Raw genomic sequence first — 26,344 nt, 5'->3', positions numbered from 1 at the left:
AAAGCCAGTTTTAGCCTCCCTATACCTATGATTTCAAGATAGGACACTCTTAGATGTAATGTGTGGTGATTAACATAACAATAAAAAATTTTTATTTAAAAAGCCTATTATCTTCCAGTTCCACATGTCCCTTGAGAGCCTCCGGAAATTTAAGTTTAACCACCTCTAAGTCCATCCAGTGGAAGACTGACACACACATGCACACGCGCACACACACACACACACGCACACAGCAGCCAGCCATGTAGCAAAACATCAGAGAAGTACCAAGACTCAGCGAGTTCCTGGGGAGCCACCACTTTCATTTTCAGGACATCTATCTCTCTTTGTAGGGGTCCCCAGTTGAAAAAGGGCAAGCAAGGCTCAAGAAGAACAAGGGTGAGTCAGTGGTGCATTGCCAAGTGAGGCTGGCTCTCTACTTTTGAGGGCTGCTTTCTTAGGTTTTTACCTACTTTATTCTCTAAAAGACAGAGTTTCCAAACTACTTCCATGCATTTGTAAAACAAACAATGCCACCTGCCTGCACCTGTTTGCTTTATTCTGAAATTGCTGTATTTACCTAGAAAACCACAAACTGTAAACAAGTGCACCTGATCAGAGAAGATCTTCAAATGGCTTACTCACTAAATCAACACCTGGGAAGGAGAGGCAGTTTACTTGAACTTGAATACACAATGTACAAATCAATCTTTTATCTCAGTGGTAGCTTAAATAAGTTAATGATTAGTAAGCTTTATGGAGATACACAGAGACTTCCATACACAAAATATAACTTGTATTAATTTATTTAATACTCATAAGAGAGTGAAACAAGTATGGCCCACCTACCACAAACCATAAAAGTACAATCTTAATTCACATATACTTCCACTTAACAAATACATATATGACATTCTCCCACATGTAGATACTTTATGCTATAGAGCATGAGAAAACTGAAGTGATTTGACTTTTTAACATGCCTTTTAATATGCCTACTATATGACAAGATAAGAGAGGACAAGAGAAATGGCTTAAAAATCACGACTATCGGGGCACCTGGGTGGCTCAGTCTGCTAAGAGACCGACTCTTGATTTCTGCTCAGGTCATGATCTCAGGATCATGAGATGGGCCCTGCATAGGGCTCTGTGGTGGGCGGGGGATCTTCTTGAGATTCCCCCCCTCTGCCCTCCCCCTACAAAACACACTTTTTCTCTCTCTCAAAGAAATAAATAAATCTTTTTAAAAAAATCACTACTATTTACTTCCCTGAAGAGTTTTTGAGTGAGCCATAGTTTCAGTTCTAGAAACAGTCCGTGCTTCTTACCATAATGTGTTCCTGGAAACTACATTATAAAAAGAATGCACTTTCTATAGGAAATTCCACTGGAATAAAATAATTGGATTACTTTCCTAAGGAATACAAAGTTAATAATAAATATTACATAGGAGGAAACGTCTAACCCTCCAGATCATTTAGAAGAGCAAACATCCTATAAAAGTGATTAAAATAGTTACCATAGGGGTGCCTAGGTGGCTCAGTCATTAAGTGTCTGCCTTCAGCTCAGGTCATGATCCCAGGGTCCTGGGACCGAGCCCCGGGTTGGGCTCCCTGCTCTGTGGGAGGCCTGTTTCTCCCCCTCCCACTCCCCCTGCTTGTGTTCCCTCTCTCGCTGTGTCTCTGTCAAATAAATAAATAAAATCTTTTTTTAAAAATTAAATAAATAAATAAATAAAATAGTTACCATAAGGATCATTCTTTTCCCCAAAATTAATACTGTATCATGTAAATATCTGAAGACCTCACCAAGGACAGGCAAAGACATCTGAATGAATAAGTTATTTCTCCATCTTCTCACACAGCCAGCCACAGAGGCAAAAAAAAAAACAGTCACACAAGTGTAAAGTGGGGAGACTTCATTTCTTTTTTTTCAGTGAAGTCAAGAGAGTACATCTGAGTCAACAGAACTTTGAACCACCTCAGGGCTATTCTATCTTGAGTTGGCTAAATTCATCCCTCCTGCCTCAACCTTTTCCAAAATGGCATATTAATGCAATCATACATTACATAGTTCTTTGAGACTGGCCTCTTTCACTTAGATAACACTTTTGAGATTCATTTGTGTTGTTGGGTATATCAGTCCTTCATTTCTTGTTACTATTGAGTAATGTTCCTTTATGTGGATATACCATTGCATGTATTAATTATCCATTGACCAGTTGAGATTTTGATTGTTTCCAGATTTTGCTATAAACATTCATGTACAAATCTTTGTGTGAACTTAATTTTTCACTGCTTTCAGTTAACACCCAAGAGTGAAATTTGGGGGTCATATAGTATGTGCATATTTAACTTTATAAGAAAGTGCCAAAATCTTTTCCAAAATGGCTGTAGAATCTTGTACACCCCCAGCAATGTATGAGAGTCCTAGTTGACCTGCATCCTTGTCAACACTTAGTATTTTCAGTATTTTTTTTTTAAGATTTTATTTATTTATTTGACAGAGAGAGACAAATCGAGAGAAGGAACACAAGCAAGGGGAGCGGGAGACGGAGAAGCAGGCTTCCCGCTGAGCAGGGAGCCCAATGTGGGGCTCAATCCCAGGACCCTGGGATCATGACCTGAGCCGAAGGCAGATGCTTAACGACTGAGCCACCCAGGTGCCCCTTTTTTTAATTTTAGCCATTTTTGTAGTGGTACTTCATGGTGGCTCTTGATATTGTGATGTTTTCTTCTGGCACCTTAAATGTTGATATTCCCCAAGATTCCAATTAGGCTACTCTTTTCTTCTCACTCTCACAGCTTTAGAGTCAATCCATATTTCAATCAATTTCAAATCTCTATTTTTCCATCTAGATTTCTGAGTCTACAGGTCAATATATCCAGCAGTCTTCTAAATCTACCTCTCTTGGGTGCCTGGGTGGCTCAGTCGTTAAGTGTCTGCCTTCGGCTCAGGTCATGATCCCAGGGTCCTGGGATCGAGTCCCGCATCGGGATCCCTGCTCAGCAGGGAGCCTGCTTCTCCCTCTCCCACCCCCCCTGCTTGTGTTCCCTCTCTCGCTGTGTCTCTCTCTGTCAAATAAATAAATAAAATCTTTAAAAGAAAAAAAAAGAATCAGCCAACGAACCACAGATTCATGAATTAAATAAATGGATGCTAAGTGAGCCACTCAGTTTGGGGGTGTTTTGACAGACAGTAAGATAGAAAGAGCTGATATAATTACCTTCCCCTATCAAGTAGTTTCTTTTGTATTCCATATTTCAATACATGCTACTACCATATACTACATTGCCCAAATCTGAAACCTGGGAGAATTCTGGGACACACGCTCCCCTCACCTCCACCTCCCACCCCACTTCTACATACAATTAGTCATCAAGCCCTAATATGGTCAAATACATCCCCTTCCCACCATCCATAGCTACTAGCTTATTCCATTACCAAATTTTCTAGACTATTTTTAATAGTCTCCTAGTTGATATCCCATCCTATATTTCCAACCTCTCCATGCAAGAGAACAGTCTTTCAAAATTTCAATTCTGATCATGTCTCAGATCAGCTTAAAATTCTTTAATAGTCCTCCACTGTCTTAACATAAATAGCAAATGCCTCAGCGCGGCATACAAGGCCATGAGGCATCTGACCCTCCTCCAAGCTCATCTCTGCCACTCTTCCACATTCTCCTAAGCTTTAAACATTCTTAAAAGCCACAAACACACATGGGTCATGCCACTGCACTCCTCTGCACCTCAGCCAGAAATGCTTCTTTCTCCTCCACCCCCTTCATTCTACTTGGTTAACAACCGCTCCTTCTTCCACAGCTCCAGCTCACCTCCATTCTTCTGAATTCCTAAACAAATTACAGTCCTCTTCTCTGTGCTTCCAAAGCCCGCTGGGCTTAAAAGCAGTACAGTTAATGGTTAAGGGTCTGGATTTCAATCAAAGTTTTGCTTCCTTTTCATTGTATAACCTTGAGCAAGTTACTTAACTTCTCCAACCTCAATTTCCTCAGCTATAAAATGGTATGTGCCAGAGAATGTTACCCCTCACCCCCAATATCCATTCCCTTCTTCCTTTCAGTAACAGAACTCCTATTAGGTAGGCACGTGGCCAGCCCACTAACCACCACATTCCTCAGCCTCCTTACAGCAAAATGTGGCCGTATGTATTTGTTTCCTGTGGCTGCCAGACTAAATGGCTACAAACTTGGCAGCTAAAAACAACAGAAATTTATTCTCCTGTCATTCTGAAGGTCGTAAGTCCAAAGTCAAGGTGTCGACAGAGCCATGTTCCCTCTGAAGGGTCTAGGAAACAATCCTCTCTTGTCTCTTCCACCTTCCGGTGGCCCCAGGTACTCCTTGGCCTGTGGCAACATAACTGCATGCTCTGTGTCTGTCTTTGCATGGCCTTCTCCTCTGTGTGTGTGTCTTCTCTTCTTCTGTCTCTTACATGGACACTTGTCATTGGATATGGAGCCCACCTGGGTAATCCAAGATGATCTCATCTCAAGATTCTTAATGTAATTATATTTGCAAAGACTCTTTTTTCCTCACTAATAAGATAACATTCACAGGATCCAGGTATTAGGACATGGACTTACCTTTGGGGGCCACCATTCAACCCAATATGCCATGTGACAATAAAGTATGAATGGGAGTGATACATGAGGTTCCAGATGTTCCTGAAAGAAAAATCTACTTGCCCTGGATTCCTTTTATCTCCTTTTTTTTTTTTTAAGATTTTATTTATTTGAGAGACAGAGTGAGAGAGAAAGTGAGCAAGGAGAGAGAGCAACAGAGGCAGAGGGAGAGGCAGAAGCAGACTCCCCGCTGAGCAGGGAGCCCAGTGTGGGGCTCGATCCCAGGATGCTAAGATCCCAACCTGAGCTGAAGGCAGACGCTTAACCAACTGAGCCACCCAGGTGCTCCTCCCCCCTTTCCACTGACTGGGAAATGGTGACAAATGGAACAAATTTGGGAGCCATGTGTTGAGGATGGTAGGGTTGCCAAGATGGTTCTGATCCACTCACCTAGGAACTATGAAATGAGAGAGAAATAACTTCTATCTTATATAAGCCATTGGTGGTGGTGGTTGTTTTACTTCTGGTGTAGCACCTATCTAATTCATGCACATATACTGTGTCAGTAATAATACATACCTCTTAGGGTTATGTAAGGATCACATGGATTAACAGAATATGAAGCATTACCTGACATATAGTGAAAACTAAATAAATGTGACATCCGCAGTGGTAGCAGGAGAGTAGGCTTGGTCACATTTCAGTATCATTGGCTAACTTGTCTATCTCCTAGAAGACCAAATGTATTGGGGTAAATGGCTGAGTGCTTTCTTCTTCGCATTATACTTGAAAGAATGCCAAGTGTTCTGTCACTGTTTGAAAAAAAGATGCAGTTCAGCTTTGCATACTATTACCCTAGGAACTACTTTTATGAAAACGTTCATCCTCAGCCTGAAAAACCTAGATCTCCCTTCCTTGTGGGTACAAATTTTTTAAGCTACAGGTCAAATGCTATCTTTATTAAGAAGCTTTCTTCATCTCTCAAAACAGGAAATTAAAATCTCCATCCTCCTACAATACCTTCACCACACTTTTTTATTTAGCCTTTATCGCTTCCACCTTGTGCTGTAATTATTTATATACATCTTATCTCCCTCATTAGATTATAAATTCCTTGAGCGCAGCATTCATTTCTGACTCGTTTGAACCATACCAACAAGTTCACATACTGCATTGCACACAATGGATGTTGAATAAATCTCTACTAAAAAGTATCCCAAGACCCGATAATGTTGAAGAACACCAGCTTGAAACAAACTTGCCTCACCTCCTAGCTGGTAGCTGTGTGACCTTAAACATGTTACTCCACTTCTCTAAAGTGTAGTTTCCACATTTGTAAAATGGGGCTATTGAGAATTAAACAAGGTAACATGGATAAAGGCCAACATAAGCACTCAAAGTTAAGAAATTCAACATTTAGGGGCGTCTGGGTGGCTCAGTCATTAAGCGTCTGCCTTCGGCTCAGATCATGATCTCAGGGTCCTGGGATCGAGCCCCGCATTCGGCTCCCTGCTCAGTGAGGAGCCTGCTTCTCCCTCTCTCTCTCCCACTCCCCCTGCATGTGTTCCCTCTCTCGCTGTGTCTTTCTCTGTCAAATAAATAAATAAAATCTTTTAAAAAAAAAAAGAAATTCAACATTTAGAACTTTCTATCTCAGAAAGAGTAGTCTTGGCTATTAAAATTCTAACAAAGGGTACTTACTCAATATTTACAGGGAATGTAGACACGTAACTAACTTCATACTCAATACTGGAAGGGAGACTTTTACACGAGCGCTAGCAGCACAGGAAAATCGGCCCCTTGAGAGATGATTAGAAAGTGGGGGAGTCACCGCTGTCCTAACGCCATGAAACACGCACATCACAAGTGTTCGTTTTCTGCCTGTCACTTCTTGCTCTTAAAGGAGAGAACTAAACTTCACAGCTTAGAGCCACAAATCAAAGTCCGTGTGCCATATACATTTTAGATACATAATTAATTGTGTGATTGTTGCCCTAAATAGCGATTCGTGAGACTTCAAAAGTAGTCCTATTTGACCATTCAGAACCACAGCAACTGCCTCCATCCAATACAGACTGAAGCATCTTACAGCACGAGCACTTTTACAATCCTGACCAGCTCCTAAGGAAGCAGCAAAGAGGAAAAGCAATCTATTTTCATTTCATCCTTTGGCCCTTCTCTGAAACCTCACTGAGAAGAGTAAACTTATTATCCAGTTTCCACTGCTTCTTAGAGTTTAATAACATGGACTTAGCTGTAGAAGGTTCTTAGTATGATGACTTACCACATATACACAGGGTCGGTGCAGCAGTAACATTCAACTGGAGGTTTTAAAGGGGGTTTTTTTTGTATTAATCATGTAATTTTTGGCTTAGAAATCCATTGGAATTTTCTAGACTTCTTTGTAGGAAACTACAAAATGCTATAACCTAAAAAAACTTCACTTGATACATGAAGAAGTTTTCATCTTCTGCTATTCACCCTACAGATTAATATGTTAGAATGCACCCTTGACACCAGTGAACTTAAATCTAGAGGACTAGATTTTAAGACTATAACAAAATAACATGTCTACACATTGCTTTATTATAAAACAACTAATCAGCCAGCGACTTTGTTATATGCTGGGTGGTGTTAAGATCCCAAAAAAGGATCTGACGACAGACCTGAAATTATATTGTCTTTAAGAAAGACTGTTGAATCACAGACCTGTACCTCTGAAACAAATGATACATCATATGTTAAAAAAAAAAGAAGAAGAAGAAGATAGCAGGAGGGGAAGAATGAAGGGGGGGAAATCGGAGGGGGAGACGAACCATGAGAGACTGTGGACTCTGAGAAACAAACTGAGGGTTCTAGAGGGGAGGGGTGTAGGGGGATGGGTTAGCCTGGTGATGGGTATTAAAGAGGGCACGTACTGAAGGGAGCACTGGGTGTTATACATAAACAATGAATCATGGAACACTACATCAAAAACTAATGATGTATGGTGATTAACATAACATAATAAAAATAAAAGAATTACAATTTTTTCTAGAACTTTATTCATTCATTCAACAAAAATTAATTCAGCACCGACAATATGCAAAGCACTGTTCTTAATCTTGATAATGCCCCAGAAGGCAAGGCTATCACAGTCTTTACCCTCATACAGTTTATAGCCTAACTGCAGGGCTTTCAAATAAAGAAACAGGTGCAATTTCTGAGCATGCACAAGTAATGTGACTATGTGTCTTCAGGCCCAAGTTCACTGACAACTACAGTGGACAGTTTCCAGCATGCTAACAGCCTCCAACCTCCAATTCCCCCATCTCTCTTCTCTTCATGAAAGCTTTCCCTGACTCTTGGAGAACTGGCTCAGCTACAAGCAGGAGTAGCCCAGATGTATGTTATGGAAGAGGGTGATAATGCCTTTTTAGGGGCAACCCGTAACCTACAGAGGATGGAAGTTGGCCCCAGCTTTTCTGTCCTTGGGCAGGAGATTCTGAGGCATGGTCCTCATGGAGTCTCAGAGGGCCCCAGCAGCACTGAGTTCCAGTTGCCACAGTGATGGACGGTAATGGACAATTTGTTGCCTTTTCTTTCCCTAGGCTCACTTCCCCCCATTTCTTCATCTGTGCTTCCAGAGATCACCTCCCATGTCTTCCAAAGTCTGATTTGTAGAGACTCTAACACAATCATACTCTATTTCTCCTCAGAGATATTCAATAACACTGGAATAACACATGGATTCAGAGGATCACACATCTACCTTTTACCAACTTAACAAATTTCAAGGTGTTGTAAGGCTGGGAATTTGAATAAATAATTTGGATAAGAGTTAGGATCTGAGAGAGAGAGAGAGAGCTAGAGTGAGAGACAGAGTGAGTGGCAGGCTAGAATAATAAGCCAATCAATGCTAATAAAATGAAATGTAACAGATTCTCTACTTGCTTCTAACGTACCAATTACACAGCACAGGAGGAGGAAAATGAGGATTCAGAGATACAAATGAAAAGCGTCAGGAGTCTGGGTTGACTAACAGCTGGAGGTGAGTTAGGGAGTCCTGCCCAGGACTCTTGGGCCACAAGCATAAGATCCCAAACAGAGGAAAATCCTCATCATACTGCAACCAAATGTACTATGTTCTCTTCTTTCTACACCTCTAAGGATTACATTGACAAACGGGAGCCTAACCAGAAAACAAACAAAACAGTATAATGAAAACTAGAGAAATCACTGTGAGGAATTTGTGAATGGCCACAAGTGAAAGACTTTTAAAAAGTAAGCCTGTAGAAGGAAAGATCTGCAGAAATGTGATCATTCTAAACAATACTTCAAAGGGCTGTTGTGTGGAAGAGGGATTAGATTTAATCTATGTGGGTATACAGAACCACTAAGTAAAACTTATAGGAGGGGATAATTCAATAAATAGTATGGTAGAGTGATTAAAAACAAAAAGCTCTGGAGTCAGTGACCTAAAGATGGCTACATAACTTCTTTATACTTAACTCTGTCAACTGCAAAACTGGGAATAGCAACAATTTCCACTTTATAGGGTTATTTTTTTTTAAGATTTTATTTATTTATTTGACAGAGAGAGACACAGCGAGAGAGGGAACATATGCAGGGGGAGTGGGAGAGGGAGAAGCAGGCTTCCCGCGGAGCAGGGAGCCCGATGCAGGACTCGATCCCAGGACCCTGGGATCATGACCTGAGCCGAAGGCAGACGCTTAACGACTGAGCCACCCAGGCGCCCCCAAAAGATAAATTTATTAAAAAAAAAAAAATCAACTTTATTTATTTATTTATTTATTTGACAGACAGAGAGAGAGACAGTGAGAGAGGGAATACAAGCAGGGGGAGTGAGAGAGGGAGAAGCAGGCTTCCCGCGGAGCAGGGAGCCCGATGCAGGACTTGATCCCAGGACCCTGGGATCATCACCTGAGCCAAAGGCAGATGCTTAACCAACTGAGTGACCCAGGTGCCCCCCTCAGTGGTATTCTTCTCAAAAATTTAACCCCAGTCTAATCATGAGAAAAACATCAGGCAGACCCCAAATGAGGGGACATTCTACAAAATACCTGGCCAGTATTCTTCAAAAGTATCAAGGTCATGAAACATGGAAAGACTGAGAAAATGTCAGAGACCAGATTAGACTAAGGAGCAGGATGACTAAATGCCCCGTGGGGTCCTGGATGGGATCAGGGATGAGGAGGGGAGAGCAGTCAAAAAACTGGTGAAATCCAAAGGAAGTCTGGAACTTAGTCAATAGTAATGTACAAATGGTAATTTCTTAGTTTTGACAAATGCACCGTGGTTATGGAAGATGCTAACACAAGGGGCAACTGGGTGAAGAGGAACCCTCTGTACTACTTTTATAACTCCTCTGTACATCTGAATTTATTCCACAGTTTAAGGTTTATCTCTTAAGAAAATAGGCAGTATTTAACCATGAGAGGAATTATGCACTGACAAGAGAAAGCCACTGTGCTTCTGTTAATATTAGTCTGATTACGTGGTTTCTACTGAAAAACAACTGTCAGTCAGGTTTTAAATAGCCTTTGGGAAGTTATTGTTAAAACTCAGTTTCCTCAGGGAGCCTGGGTGGCTCAGTCAGTTAAGCGTCTGCCTTCGGCTTGGGTCATGATCCTGGAGTCCTGGGATCAAGCCCCACATCGGGCTCCCTGTTCAGCAGGGAGTCTGATTCTCCCTCTCCCCCTGCCGCTCCCCCTGCTTGTGCTCTCTCTCTCTTTCTCAAATAAATAAAATCTTAAAAAAAAAAAAAACTCAGTTTCCTCTTTTCATACATGAGGCAATGTGACACAGTCAAAAGAATGTTTTGCTGCATCGTTGTGTGTATTGGAGAGAATCACTTTATCCCTTTTGGAGCTCTGGTTCCTCATTCCAAAAACTGGGGGAGTTGCACTAGATTAACTTAATCGCCTAGAAGCTCTAAAATTGTATGGTTCACTCGGACAAATAATATACTGAGAAACAAAAATCTTTTCAAATTAATTTGAGACTATCATTTGTATGGCTGAGGCAAGAGGAACTGAGGTGTAGCGGAACCACAATATGCTATTGTTTCTTCACCTTATCTAAAAAGTAACAACGAGGGAGGGTGCGCTGGAAACTTGGCTGAGGAGTCTGGAAAGGCAGGGGTGGCGATGCTGGGAGGCCAGTCTATGAAAAAGAATGATGATTTTCAAAGCCAGAGGGCACAGGGGGAATACGCGCAGGCAGAGAATGGTGAGATGCAAGAGCTGTAAAAGGACGAGCTATGTGAAAAGACAAGGCATCTGGGACAAGAAGGCACACTTACGGCTGCTGAGCAGTCTGAAGACCAAGGCAAGCCCATCTCAGGGCATTATCCGCTGGGACTCTGTCATGACGGGGTTCCAAGAATCATCAGAGAAGAGTCAGAGCTTTAAGATAAAAGGAAACCCTCAATCCCCAGAAGAAGAAAAAAGGACTCTCCTTCTCTGATGATGAATGGCATAAGAAAAATGGTTTAGTCTTCAACTAGAGGTAGAAAATCAGAGCAAACTAGCAAGGACAATGACGGAGAGTATTAGATTACAGGAAAAGCCGGCCTTCCAAGGGCAGGATGGAGCACCTGAGTGATTCATACTTTGAACCAGTGCCCACCAAATAACATGACACCAAGCATCTGTATATAATTACCTCCTGGGTACAGAGTGTTACCACAGGGCTCCCTCAAATACACTAAAATAATCTTCACGCTTTAAAACAATTCGCTTCACTGGGAAAGAGGAAAAGAAAGAAGAGGTGGCCACAAACCTTGAAGGTTATCTTTGAAAGATTAATCTCCCCTGACCGCCAGAGGAGTAAGACTACCCGATCGCATGGCGGTGATGTGTGGAGCGACCCTGGGAACCAAGTTCTATCATGTGACCCCAGGGAACGTTTGGGTCTCTCATCCAAAAGCATCTAATGTCTAGCTTTTGGGATGTCTAGGATGGGCAAGTGCCTGGAAAACAAGGAAAAAGTAGAATCCTGTCCTCGAAGAGAGTACAACATAAGAGCAGAGTCAAATATGTTAAAAGGAAATACATTATGCCTTTCGATGATAAGTTAACCATCTTTTCTATAATGATTTAAAACACTTCACTTTTATTCTCTGGGAAGATTTCGAGCCTCACAAAGCTCTGGCGGGGGCGGGGGGACATTGTTCTTGTTATGACCCACCCTTGCTCTCACCAGCCAACGACAAATGCCCTTTGAGGCTCAAAGTGGTTAGGCGACCTACTTAAAATGACACAGCCAGTGAGCAGCACCATCAAAACCTGAACCCCATGCTTTTTCCCGTTACAGAGACAGATTTGTTTTCCCCGTTTGCCTTAGAAACGCCACAGCACTATTTACTCATCAGTCGCACTGCTGACTCTCCTCGCTGGCAGTTTTATGGTGAGTCTGTCCTCAGTGAGGGCCGTTGAGGGAACACCTCACTTGCCCAGAGTGAGGGGAGAGTCCCTACTGACTAGTTTCGTGGGTGCTTCTAATGGGCAGTGTCTCTCCCACGGCGGGTTTTATGTTCATTTCTCCACATGGAGGAAAAAATGGGAGTTCTCCTTCAAAGTGACCGATCTAATTCAAAAAAATATTTATTGGGCTTGTCACTCCGCAAGATTCTGAGTATAGAGAAAATGAAATATATATGATATTCTTATAATGAGAATTGGGTGGAAAAGTGTCTGTCACAGGGAGTGAAACAAGGGAAACATTTGCCGAATGTGAACATCCTGACTTGGGTCTGGGACTCTGGGGAATCCCTTCCACTTTCTCTCTCTGGAATTTTATCCCACATTAAAGCTGCTTTTCACCAGTATGAGAAGGAATGCTTCCACAGTGTGTTCAAAGTGAATGCTGCTTTAAAATTATTTTTATTATTGTAAGTACACACAAACTACAAAATTGATTTGAGCAAGCTTTTAACTGCTGATTTTAGTTTGTCTATGATTCTTTGCAGATTCCATTAATCCTTCCTTCGTAACAGTCCAGTTACAATCGGTCTCCTATTATGGCCCATGTCTCAGTTGATATTATCAAGCTAACTCTAAAATTATACTTAGAAAGGAGTTCTAAGACAATTATCTGTTATTACATGCCATCCAAAGTGACATTTTAAAAGCTACAAGAACAAATCACTGTTACCCTCCTGGAGATTTAAGATAAAGAGCTGATAATGAAACACAAACATTTATAGTATAATTGTCCCAGGAATACATAAATAAATATTTGGCTGTATTTATTGGTTTGGAAAGTAGCCTTTCAGAGTTCATCATCAAGATTTCCCTTCAAGAGACTGACTATTGTCCAGCAAAACAAAAATTGAAATTACTCTTTCCTTGTAAATCCTTCAATGTGTAAAAGAAGAAAAACAATGAAGAAATTTTTGAAAGACTTTTCAGTGGACATATTTATACGTGAAAGTGTCATACTGAATAAAGTTTTAACATGACTTATTTTAAGACACAAAAATAGTCTCATGCCCTTATGTCACATAATAAAAATATATATATTTATTTCTTACCTCTGAATTTTTTGGGAGGGTTGGCGAGGTCTCCTGCCTCCGGGTGCACGACACATCTGTCATCCACTAACCTAGAAGACAAAGCATGTTGACGTTGATAACCTCATCATGTTCATAAAGCACAGACTTCATGTGGCTACTGTATAAATATTTACAAAAAGTATGAATACCATTTTTCACCAAAAAACTTTTTAACAATCATAAATTTGTAAAAAGATTTTGTTATAAAGATACTAATTAAAGCAGGGTTTATGAAATTGAAAATTTTGGTTAAGGGGAAGGAAATACGTTAGGTAAATCATGATATAGACAAATGATGGAACACTGTAAAGCTATTTAAAAGTTTATTTTTAAAATGTACTGGCCTGCAAAATATTTATAATATGTTTATGAAAATAAGTGGTAACAAACCAACAAGATATCATATATATTTAAACACACACCCACACACCCTCTAAACATACACATATAAGGAACGGAACACAGACACCAAAATATTAACAGTGGTCAGATTACATAGTTTTGATTTTCCTTTATTTTTTTCCTGTGTGTGTGTTTGGTGGGATATTTTGTTTGTTTGTTTGTTTTTTAACAAGGAACGTGTGCGCTCAGGAGATCGGGCTCACAGAAGGACCATAAAATGGGTGGTAATGAGATATCCTGCATTCAAACCCTGGGTCAGCCGCTTCCTACCTAGGTGACTTTGAGCCTCTTTCTTTATACCGGTATAATAAAGATACCTACCTCATAGCATTGCTAGGACAATTAAATGACCTAATATCTCTGAAGAACCTAGTATGGTTTCTGGCACATAGTAAGCCTTTAAATAAGTGTTTAATAGATAAATAAAAATCAAGGAACGTGGGGCACCTAGGTGGCTCAGTTGGTTAAGCATCTGCCTTCAGCTCAGGTCATGATCTCAGGGTCCTGGGATCGAGCCCCACGTCTGCCTCCCTGCTCAGAGGGGAGCCTGCTTCTCTCTCTTCCCTCTCCTCATTCTCTGTCTCTCTGTTTCTCTCAAATAAATAAAATCTTTAAAAATAAAATCAAAGAACTTGCCTGCCTTATTCCTTACCATACAGTCTGCTTCTAGAAGAATGCCTGACACATACTAGGTACTCAGTGAATATTAATCAAATGAATAAATCACCCTTATAGTTACAAAAACATATTTAATTCCTATTAAAATATTCATTAGAAGCCAATTTCTAGGACAATACCAAGAGAGAAGCTCAATCTCTGACCTGAGAGCCAGGAGACGTGAACCTCCTGTTCAAAGAGAATTATCTAACTACCAAACCTTATTCACTAATATTCATTTTCTTCATTGGCTAAGTGGTAGGAATAACTGGATTTTTTTCCCAGGATATTGTGAGAATGCATGTGAATTAAATTTATGAATTCATTTGAAAGGAGGTGCCCGAGTTGCAACAAACAAACAAACAAAAAAAAAACAAGCAAACAAAAACCCATATAACCAGAATCACTAGTATGCATCAACTCAGCACTGAGTAAACCCCAATTTGTGATCAATTGTCCCCTTGAATTAGGATGACTAACTAAATCAAAATGAAACTTTTGGTTCCTGATTTGTCTGGACCAAAAGCAGACACTTCCTAAATCACCAAATTTTTCTATGGCGTCCAATTTCCACAAAACAAAATGCTAACTTGGTCGAGCAATATGGTTCTTTCTTTGATTTTTTTTTCATATATACTTCATTCACACTGGTTTACTAACATGTGGTTTTACAAGAGTTGCCAAGCATGCAAGATATTCCTTTTAAAAGTCTTTAAAACTGTTTTTCTTAGAAACAGGAAGTCATATTGGGTCAAGAGAAAGTAAACCCAAACCTCCACAATATCCAGCTTCAGCCTAAAACACTGAATGTGAAAGGCTCAGAGAGTCCTGAGAATGTCACAACATAATACTTAATTTTTCTTAAGTGCTACGAATTAAAAGCTCTTCTAATTATTTAAGACGTGTTAAGAATTCAAAATATAACGATCAAAACAACCATAATCTTTTTTAGAACACATAAATATTATATGAAAAGCAGCATTGATGTTCTACTCATTCTTTGTGCCTACCCATCCCCCAGAAATATAGACCCCCACTATAAAGCCCACTAAGAGTCCCTACCTGCATGGGTTAATCATCAAGAGGAATGAGAAAAACTGAAGCTATAAATCAGATCACAGTGCATTCATGTAAACACTTATACCTCTCCTCAATTACATGATAGCCCAGATTAAAACATAATAACTAAGAATGACTTCAGTTCTAAGAATTGGTCCTATTCTTTATAGACAAACATCTGTGAAAATCACAAAATCATTCCATCATACAGACTTAAATAATTGCAAATGAAAATGGAAGAAAAGGAAGGACGGGATAGGAAGGGGGAAAAAAGCAAGGAGTGTGAGTCTGTTACAAAGACATAGACCATCACTGATGCTAAAAGCTAAATAGGATTTTAATGGCAGTTATTGGCACAACGTCTTCATTACTCCCACAGCCTCTTCTTGAATACCTCCAAGGTCAGAGTAGCCATCATTTACCATCTTTCTGATAGCATGAATATCAGAGAGGTGTTTTATATGGAGGGGAAATAGCAACCTGTGTTTCCCGTTACTGCACTTATCACATTTTCATTAAACTGCCTGCTTAATTGTCTGGATCTTCCAATAAATTACAGCTTCATGAAGTCAGGAACTGAATCCATCTTGTTTACTATTTTATCTTTGGCAACTTCGAGCATGAGTTATAGTAGATATTAAATATCTGTTACATGAATAAATTAGTCAGTGAGTAAAATGAGACTTGCTTCCCAAATAACCTTCTCTTTTTAGTCCCAGTTCTTTCCTCTGGAACTATGTACACTAAGTTTTCTTTTTCTGGGATGAATAAGACTATTTCTCTCCAATTCTTTCTCACATGGATATTTATCAGGGAGCTCAACATCTTTTCATACACCCCAAGTGTCAACATCCCCCTTAAATATGATCCTAGACTATCCGCATGATTCCAGATAGGCCCTCCAATGAGTGCTCCACAAGGGAATCTTGCCTCCTTCCTTCTGATACAATGCTTACAGTTATGTGTCCTCAGGTCATGGCAGCTTCCGTGGCAGTCAGGCCCACCTCTGACTCTCACTGGGTTTATAGCTACACAACAATCCCAGGTCCTTTCCATGCATCCTGCCATGCAGGCTCACCCACCTGCAGGCTCACCCACCACTGGAGCAGTTAACTTTTATGACCTAAGGACAAGAATTTACAATTGAATAGGGATTAATACAAAGTTCAACCTTTGGCCTATGGGCAGAAATTATCTAAAAACCATTATCCCATCCCTAGCTAGTTCATTAAGAGACCCTGCCGTGATTACTGCCCATGTTAATCGCTCATACACAGTATTTTCTAAACTTGGCTAATTGGCTAGACCATGTGGGGAGTTAAAATAATAATCATTACCATAACACTAACAACAACAATGAGTTTCTTTGGTCCAGATCTACAGAATCAAAACTTCTGGGGATCAAGACCAAGATTCTGTATTTTTAAAAAATCTCTCCAGGGGCGCCTAGGTGGCACACTCGGTTAAGCATCGGACTCTTGGTTTTGGTTCAGGTCGTGATCTCAGGGTCATGAGATCGAGCCCCAGGTGGGGCTCCACGCTCCTTGCAGAGATTCTCTCCTGAGAATCTTGAGAGAATCTTGAGATTCTCTCTCCCTCTGCCCCTCCTGCACTCTCTCTCTCTTTCTCTCTCTCTCTCTCTCAAATAAATAAATAAATCTCTTTAAAATCTCTCACCTTCCTTAAATGGATCAGGAGTACCTGTTCAGCATTCCCATAGTACTCTAGGCTATCCTCTATCAATAAAACTTATCACACTCCATCATAATTTTTTTTATACATAGGTCTCTAATGCTATAAATGATAAGTTCCAAGAGAGATCATTTCTGTTTTGCTCACCATAATATGCCCAACTTTAAGCATTAGACCTCAAACATGGAAGGTGCTAAATAATTATTAATTGAGTGAATGGGTGTCTTTTTGAATCACTGAATAAGTCAATAATGTTATTTTGGTAAGTCATAGAAACAGTAAAAATAACTGGAACCAATAAACAGTTGCCTAAAAGTAGATATAAGGAAGGGGTGGGTAACATTTCCTATCAGAAATTTCAGAAAATTATCAAAAATATCAAATCCTGAAAGAGGCCAAGATAGCCTATTTTAAATAACTATAACTCATATAGCCCCTTTCAACCCAATAAAAAAAATCTCAAAGACATAAAGTTGAGCTTAAAAGAAGCAAGTCCCAAACTAGTAAATGCTATATAATTCCATTGATATAGAAGGCATAAATTGGCAAGACTAAATAGTAGCTATTTCAGAAATATGCATGGAGTATAAACAAATTATTGTATAAAAATACATGGCTACCAGATTTTTTAAAAGATTTCCAAAAGAAAGCAAATTATCCTTTGATCTCTAGTCCCTTATTATTCCACCAACTGCGAAGAAAAATGTCACATAGTAGGTAAAATATGTTAGTCATGTGAATAAAGGGAAATCTTACAAAAATGGAGTAGGGAGGATAGAAGGGGAGATTGGAAGAGGAGGCCATACCACTCACGGTCAATTACATGAAGAATTGTCAAGTACAGACTCCAACAAAAAAAAAACATCAACAAGAAGAATCATCAGTTACAGGCCCCCAAAAGGAAAGATGTATATACTGCGTCTTCTATAAGAAATCAACCACCCTTGAAACTCAGCCATTGAGAAACTATCATCACCCTGGACTCATGTTTTTCTCCAATGGACTTTCCTTCAAAACCATCCCTCTCAACTTCTTCCTCCTTCTCCATAAAATAATGGTCCTCTCTTTTGTTTGTTGGACTTGCCTATGGTTTTGCCACAGCCTGCATGACCCAAATTGCAATTCTGTTATTCCCAAATAAACCCAATTTTGCTGATAAAAAAACTTTTATTTTTAAAGTTAACAATCGTTATCTTTTTCCTTCAGAAACCACAAAAGAAACTATTTCTAGTTTGAATACTTTGTAAAATAAGTATATTACTTTCCTGATGTTGGCCTACCATGTGTATCTGATCCTTGTACCATTAAGTGATATAGTTCATTTCTAATGAAATCCACTCTGAAGCACATTTAAACAAAAGGAATTTAGGGAGAAAGAGAAAGTGGGGAATCCACAATGGATATTATCAAAAACGTGTACTAAGAAAGGGGGTTAGGATTGTGGCTAAGTTCATAAGCATGATGGAATTGCCCTCAGGATGCCGAGGTGGCTCAGTCCTTTAAGCGTCTGCCTTCGGCTCAGGTCATGATCTCAGGATCCTGGGATCAAGTCCCACATGGCATCGGGCTCGCTGCTCAGCGGGGAGTCTACTTCTCCAACTGCCTGCCACTCCCCCAGCTTGTGCTCCCTCACTCTCCCGCTCTCGCTCTCTCTATGACAAATAAATAAATAAAATCCCTTAAAAAAAAAAAAAAGGAACTGCCCTAAAAGTACTTGACCTGAACTTGACCACAAATAACTTTATCCCCAAATCTGGGTTCACTTTGCTGGCCATATAAATTTCTCTCTTAAATTCTGCAGTCCTCTGGCGTCTTACCTAAACTATCCATCCTCCCCACAAAACCCCACCACCTGCCATCCCAAAGCCCCCACAACCCTGGCACCTATTCACCTCCCTCTTTCACCTTCATTTAGAAGCAGCACTAGAACAGAAGAAAAAAAAACAAAAAACTAAGTTTTAATCCTTGGTCTGCCACTACAAAACCAGCTGTGTCTACACTGGTCCTTTAACCTCTCTGTACCTTATTTCTTAAATGGGGCAGTTGTGATCTCACAAGTTCCTTCTTTTTCTGTTTTTTGTTTTTTGTTTTTTGTTTTTTTCATTTCTCCTATTTTGTTATTAGAGCTGGCTTGTGGTATCATTCCTTAATAGCAAACCGACATTTATAATATTTTCAGTGTAGTGTGAATGTTTAACTGTTTAGTATCAATGTTTTTAAGTTGATGTATTATTTTATCATTCCAAGCAAAGTACAAGTATGTGATTTTGTTCTGTTCACTCATCATTGTCTCAGAACATGGTGTCAAAAGATCTTAAGATCTTGCCATTTAGTAATATGGACATTTTGTACTTATAGGACTCAAGTTGCCCAAGTAAGGAACCAACCTCAAGCCTATAGATTCTTGTTTGTATGTATGCCTATTAATTTGTCTCATAATTCAGAGTAACTGAACAGGAAATTCTTCAGATGTCCAATTTCATACCTTATAACTGATAGGTCTCATGAACATAATCCCTGCACAAAGCCATAAGCAATTCAAATCATGCAAAGAGAGAAATAACCATTGCCAAAACTTTCTGCCAAAAAGTGTTCTACTTTATAAATGCAAAACAGATGCAACATACCAAATTCACTCATAGCTATATTCCTACTTTGCCTGTCTATAATGAAAAGAAGAATTAATTTCACTTTTGTTTGCCATTTGAAATGTGTGGTTCCAGGCACCTGGGTGGCTCAGTCAGTTAAGCGTCTACCTTTGGCTCGGGTCATGATCCCAACTTCCTGGGATCAAGACCCACATCGGGCTCCTTGCTCATCAAGGAGCCTGCTTCTCCCTCTGCCTGCCACTCCCCCTGCTTATGCTCTCTCTCTCTCAAATAAATAAATAAAATCTTTAAAAAAAAAAAAAAACTTTAAAAAAAGGTTAATGTTCTCCTTAAAAAAAATGTATGGTTTCTAAAAATTGAACCAACAAAATTTAACAGTATCTTCTTTTATTTTCTCCTTTTAGATTTCTTACTACAGTAACATTTTTTACTAACACAAATATTTTAAGCTTAAATATTAAAAGTATGCTTAATTCCATATTGAAGTATTTCAATCATACACAGGTTGGTGGCTGCTAATATTTCTAAAACTGGTTTCTTCCAAAGTTGAAATTGTGCTTACTCTTAGGTCTTTAAAATGTCTACAGTTATTTTTCCATGAAAAAGACCAAATCAATTTAAATCACATATAACTTATAGCATCAACACTAAATGTTGAAGTACTACTGCACAGAAACCCCTAAAAGACTGGATGAATCCTTGTGTTTAAGTTTTTCAATGATTGCTATCACTTAGCCTGAGTGACTTAAAGACCTTTTAAAAAGGGCGGTATCATGTGGACTCCGAAGGCAATGACGTCTTGCACATATTAACCTTTTTAGAAATCCCTGCAAGAAGCCATCATTTTGTGAAACAATTATCTTCAGAGCACAGATGCTGATGAAACTGGAAGGAGGGGGGAGAAGATGGGGAGATACTAAGTTACATGTTGCCTTTCAAAGAGAAACATGTACCTGACTATGATTTCAGAGAGGATTTGTCCATATATTTTGAAAGCTTCAAGTCCTAACCCACTTTTTCTCGGATCTTCCTAAGTTCTGCATCTAACTTCCTCTTCTTGATCCTCTCTCCCCTCTCTACCCCTCTCTCCTTGACCTCTTGGAATCCAGTAATGTTGCAAGTCAGTTTGTACAGCATTTTCTCCTAGTCTGCCTATTACTGTTTTCATAAAAGTCAAAAGCATTTGCAAAATGCCTTCCTCAGGATATGAATGAGCATCTCTACCAGTTGAGATCAAGTATTTAGTGATGCTGAGTTGACCTTGACTACTATCAGTTCTCAGTCATCTGCCAAGAGCTAGAAAATCATTGGCACTGGTAAAAGTGACTCACGAGGCAAAGTTCAGGTTCAGATGTTTACTCCTATCAGATTGACATTCCTTTCTAAGTTTTGGCCACCAAGACCAATTTGGCACCATTTTGGAGGTGTTCTCAGGAAAAAAAGTCATAAAATGGAAAACTCACCCTAGGGACACTCTTTTCCTCCAAGTATAGACAACCTACCCTACCCCAGGTTTCTACTGCTTTTGGTCATTCACACCTTCACATAGTTATTTTTTTTACACTTTATCCAGAGTGTATAACTGTTATGCTGTAGATTAAATTCAAAGAAATATGAGCTTAAAAATTTTTTAAATCACTAATAAGACAAGGCAACAAACATGCATAAGCAAAAACAATAGATAGTGTAATTATCAACTGAAAAATATGAGGTAACTATTATGAATGTTTTAAGACAAAACGGGGCACCTGGGTGGCTCAGTCGGTTAAACGTCTGACTCTTGATTTCAGCTCAGGTCATGATCTCAGGGTCCTGGGATCGAGCCCTGAATCTGGCTTGTCACTCAGCGGGAAGTCTGCTTAAGGATTCTATCTCTCCCTCTCCCTCTGCCCCTCAGAATGAAATAGTCCCATGGTTCTGAATTATACACAAATGAGTTAAAATATCAATTACCTTTATACTTTCTTTTTTTTTTAAGATTTTATTTATTTATTTGACACACAGAGATACAGTGAGAGAGGGAACACAAGCAGGGGGAGTGGAAGAGGGAGAAGCAGGCTCCCCATGGAGCAGGGAGTCCGATGCGGGGCTCGATCCCAGGACTCTGGGATCATGACCCAAGCCGAAGGCAGACACTTAACGACTGAGCCACCCAGGCACCCACCTTTATACTTTCTTAAGTATGTAGAGTATAATTTCTTTTAACTACTGAAACAACAGAAACAGAGTATATAAATACAGAAGGAAAGGAAAGAGAAGAAAGGAATAAAAAGAAAAATAAGCAAAACAAAAAAAATTTAAGAAACAAAAGAAAAATAAGCAGAACAAAAAAAAATTTAAGAAAAAAGAAAAATCAGGGAAAAATTATGATTAATATAAGGCACAAAGTAAGAGGATATAAATAAGTCAACAATAATCATAATAAATTTAAATTTTTAACTTATCATTTAAAAGACAGATTTCCCCCCCAAAAAAGCAGATTTTTGGACTGGATAAAAAAATCCAACCATGTCCTACATAATTATAAGAATCATCCTAGAACATAAGGATAGAAAAAGACATAACAGGGGTGCCTGGGTAATAGCCTCATATTATATCAAACCAAACTTACAGAACTACAGGGAGCAATTAACAATAGTAAGAGATTTCAACACACTTCTCAACTACTGATAGGGCAAACAGACAAAATTTGGTAAGAATGCATGCCTTGAAACCCATAAATAACAAGCTTGACCTAATGGGCATATATAAAACATGTAACTCCTCATGGAAACATATAAAATTCAAGAATTGGAGAAAGTACTTTCTTTTGAGCATATATGGAACATTAATATACCAGGTCCCTCAACTGTTTTCAGATTACTACACATGGTTTTCATATTTCTACTATATTTGTAAAATATAGCTTAAATTTACAGGTTTTTAAAAATATTATTCTCTTGGCTCATAATGCACTTATGTTTAGCTAAAAAGCCCATACCCATCCATCCTTCAGAGGCAGAGGGTCTCCTTCTATGGTCTCACCATATTTGATATGCACCCTTACAAGCTGATATTTATTACTATTCTACTTCTAAGATACAATGTCTCTAATAAACAGTGAGATCCTTGAGGACTGCAAGAGGAGTATATTCTTTTACATTCATTTATTTATTTATGAAAGTAATCTATACACCCAACATGGGGCTCAAACTCATAACCCCGAGATCAAGAGTTGCATGCTCTTCCAACTCAGCCAGCCAGGTGCCCCTTGCAGGAGTATATTTTTAATCTTTACATCCTCACTATGTAGCACAGTGACTAGCATGTAGTCAGTACACAAAAAATAATTCAATGAATGAATGGATCAGGAAGGTCAAGAAGCCAAATTGCAAAAGACAAAATGAGGTTGATGATGAAAGATCATAGGCAGGAAAGATTAAATAAATATGTGATAATGATAAAACTAACTGTTCATCCTTGGCTCATCCCCTTAGCAAATCATACAGTAACATTTAATTATACATTCTAGAAGTGGATGGCTAAAAGAGACCTTAAAGAGTAAGCCAATCAGTAAGAGCTCCTAGGCAAAACAGAACATAAGTTAGCCAAAAATATTTCCTTCTTTGGAAATCTTCAAAGCACAGTGCTATTGGTGATTAAGTTTTATAGCTATAAGGACATGCCTCTTCCCTGTTCCTTTAAGTGTGCTACCTTCTCCAAAAGGATGAATATGAGATCCATCTACCACTTTCTGGCTAATCACACATAAAAGAGAAACATATCTAGGAAGAAACAGTTGGCAAGAGAAGTTCCCTGGCCAGAAAAACCTCTGGCAGCTATAGACCAATTCCCACAATTATTCTAGCATGAGAAACTGGATTTTTTTTTTCCAGAAAGTTGGAGGGTATAACAATTGCCTTGTTAAAAATACAAGCAGATGACTCTTGTTTTGAGTCAATAAGGATCTGGGACATTTCTAAGAACTACCAGGAAAGGGAAGAGCTCAAAACTCTTAAAAATTAACCTCCCAGAGACATAGGTTCCAACATTTAATTTACAGTGGCTAAATGTGAATAAACAGGAGTTAAAAACACACACACACACACACACTGATGTCATTTTAAAGTCACACTTATAATTGGTAAGGATGGAATCAATGGGCATAAGACCCCCTTTTAAGCCTTTTCTGTGCAGGAAGAAAATAATCCCAGATTTATTTGTGTTATTGGCAAGGGTCTAATGTGGCTGAAATGAGAGATATATCCTCTTTTGGCATGTTTTAATTAAAAAGTAGAGACCTCTGTGGGATGGAGTAAATGAATCCTTACCTGAAAATAATGAAGCAACGCACATGACCTCTGAAAGCAGAGCCAAGTGAAGGCAAAAATCAAAGGTAAAAAAAAAGAAGCAGATAAGTCTAACAGCTGAAGAAAGCAACGCATGCATGCATTGAATTATTTCCCTTGTTTCTAGGTTAGACAAAAAAAAAAAAATTCCAATCCCTGCAGACAGAAATAGTGGTACTCTTAAGTTAGATGTTGTATTTAATACCAGGTAATGAATTTATCTCTAAATGCAAGGATAATCTTAATCCTAATAGTAATTCTTCAGACAGTGATAATCATAACCACAAATAAAAGTTCCCAAGGAGACATACTGACTTCTGCTAGAACAGGACAAAAATGGGATAGTAATAAATTTAACAATATATGTTTCCTTTTAAGATTCTAATATCACAATTGTACCAATTTCATACTAAATACGTGATGTTGGAAAGTTATTTCTCTGGCCTAATTATAAAATTTAGATCATACTAGTATTAACTTTATAAAGTTGATTTGAAAATCAACTAATCTGATAATGCGAAATGCCTGGTACAAAGTTAACATTCACTAAAGGTTAGCCATCATCATCATGAACATTATAAATGCCTAGCACAAAGTACATACTCAGTAATTTTTTTTTTAAAGATTTTTTATTTATTTATTTGACAGAGAGAGACACAGCGAGAGAGGGAACACAAGCAGGGGGAGTGGGAGAGGGAGAAGCAGGCTCCCCGCAGAGCAGGGAGCCCGATGCGGGACTCGATCCCAGGACCCCGGGACCATGACCTGAGCCGAAGGCAGTCGCTTAACCAACTGAACCACCCAGGCGCCCATACTCAGTAATTATTAACTGTCATAATATTCATCAACATTACTATTTATTATTACCCTTAATTGCTGAAAGAAGTTGACCAGTAAGGTAATCACTTCAGAAAAAATTTATTTAAATCTCTTCATCAGGAAATTCATTCCACAAATATTTACTGAGCAGTTACTATGTGCAAGGCATTGTTCTAAGAACAAACAAAACCAACACTCACTCTTGCTGGGGGTAGCAGGGAGTAGACAAATAATAAACAATAATAAATCCATAAATTTTATAGTGTGCTAAGGGATAAATGCGATAGAAAAAGAAGAAACATAAAACATGCTAAAAGACTTAAAGGACATGAGGAAGATATCTGCATTCCAGGCAGAGGGAACGCAAATGCAGACTCTCCAGTGGGAGCATGTTTGGCGTATTCGAGAGCCTGCAAGGAAGACATCGTGGCTGATAGCAGTGAGGAAGAAGGTAAGCTATTGGAAAGGAGGTCAGAGAGGTCAAGGATTCAAAGGCCACATCCTATAGGCCTCCTAGGTCATAGTAAAGACTCTGGCTTTTACTCCAAGTGAGACAGGAGCCACTGGAAGGAGCAGAGAAAGGTCAGCGTGATCTGGCTTATTTCTAGAAAGATCTCTCTGGTGGCCGAGCTGAGAGCAAACTGGTGGGAGTGAGGAAGGTACTACTTTAGAGACTAGCACAGAAATCCAAGTGAGAAAACACATCCATAAATGTGTTCCATACAAACTATCAATACTCTAACTGAAAAGAACAGCAAGGAAATTCAAAAGAGATAAAAATTGCTATTCTCTTTAAGGGCTACCATACTGGTTTTATGGTGGAATTATACATGCAATATAGTATTTACCATAAATAAGTACTTCAAAGCCAAAAAACTAAGCAGTGCCTGGTGCAGAGAAAACACATAATAATGACTTATTTAATTTAGTAAATCTAAATTTACTCAACTTCTTGGTGAGAAATGTTATTCAAATATGATATTTAATAGGAAAAATGACATAGACCCACTGCTCATTAGGCACACTGATATACGCTACACTCATTTCATTAAACAAATACAACTGGCCACCTACTGTGGTCTCTTAACTAAGACTTCAAGGAAAAAAAAAAACAATAATAAAGGTGTGGAAATAGTCCAGATAAATTCACATTTAGTTACTGAACATGAAAAACAGCTCAGCAGGGCGCCTGGGTGGCTCAGTCGTTAAGCGTAAGGTCAGGATCCCAGGGTCCTGCTCGGTGGGAAGCCTGCTTCTCCCCTTCCCACTCCCCCTGCTTGTGTTCCCTCTCTCACTGTGTCTCTCTCTGTCAAATAAATACATAAAAAAATCTTTAAAAAACAAAACAAAAAAACAGTTCAGGGTGAGAATCTGAACATATTAAAGATCTAAGTTTCAAAAGTTAGCACTCTATCAAGGAACTAATAGTCTCCTGCTCAGCATGAGTCCACAATGGACCAAACGGAAAATTAAGAGCATTATGCCGTTAAATATTAAGTCATCTTAACTTATCTAAATATATCTTAAAGTTTTGAATGTATCTGAGTCTTAAGTGTTATTCTCAAACCTTCATGATAATTATTAAAAAAATACTCTTCTTTTTAAAGAAAAATATATGAATTATTAGAAAACCAATGAAATAGAGCTTAAAGAATAATTG

General features: G+C 39.0%; 1 protein-coding gene across 5 annotated transcripts in view; it reads right to left on the bottom strand.

Moving 5' to 3' along the window:
- Positions 1-26,344, bottom strand: part of ITPR2 (inositol 1,4,5-trisphosphate receptor type 2) — a 496,243-nt gene that overhangs the window by 447,052 nt on the left and 22,847 nt on the right. For 4 of the 5 annotated variants that reach the window (XR_010411569.1, XR_010411571.1, XR_010411570.1 and 1 more), the window contains exon 2: positions 13,098-13,168. Coding sequence is in view for 1 of the 5 variants with exons in the window: in XM_064591479.1 (XP_064447549.1) it covers positions 13,098-13,168 (71 nt within the window). In the remaining 4 variants the exon portion in view is untranslated. Of the gene's footprint in view, positions 1-10,865; positions 10,969-13,097; positions 13,169-26,344 lie in introns of those variants that run through there. The other variant, XM_064591480.1, reaches the window with a different exon arrangement.

This window comes from Mirounga angustirostris, unplaced genomic scaffold (assembly GCF_029215605.1).
Source record: "Mirounga angustirostris isolate CCGP_5_RB_7025 unplaced genomic scaffold, mMirAng1.0.hap1 SCAF_5, whole genome shotgun sequence".
NCBI classification, from domain to species: Eukaryota; Metazoa; Chordata; class Mammalia; order Carnivora; family Phocidae; genus Mirounga; species Mirounga angustirostris.
This window is presented reverse-complemented; position numbering and strand designations above follow the sequence as displayed.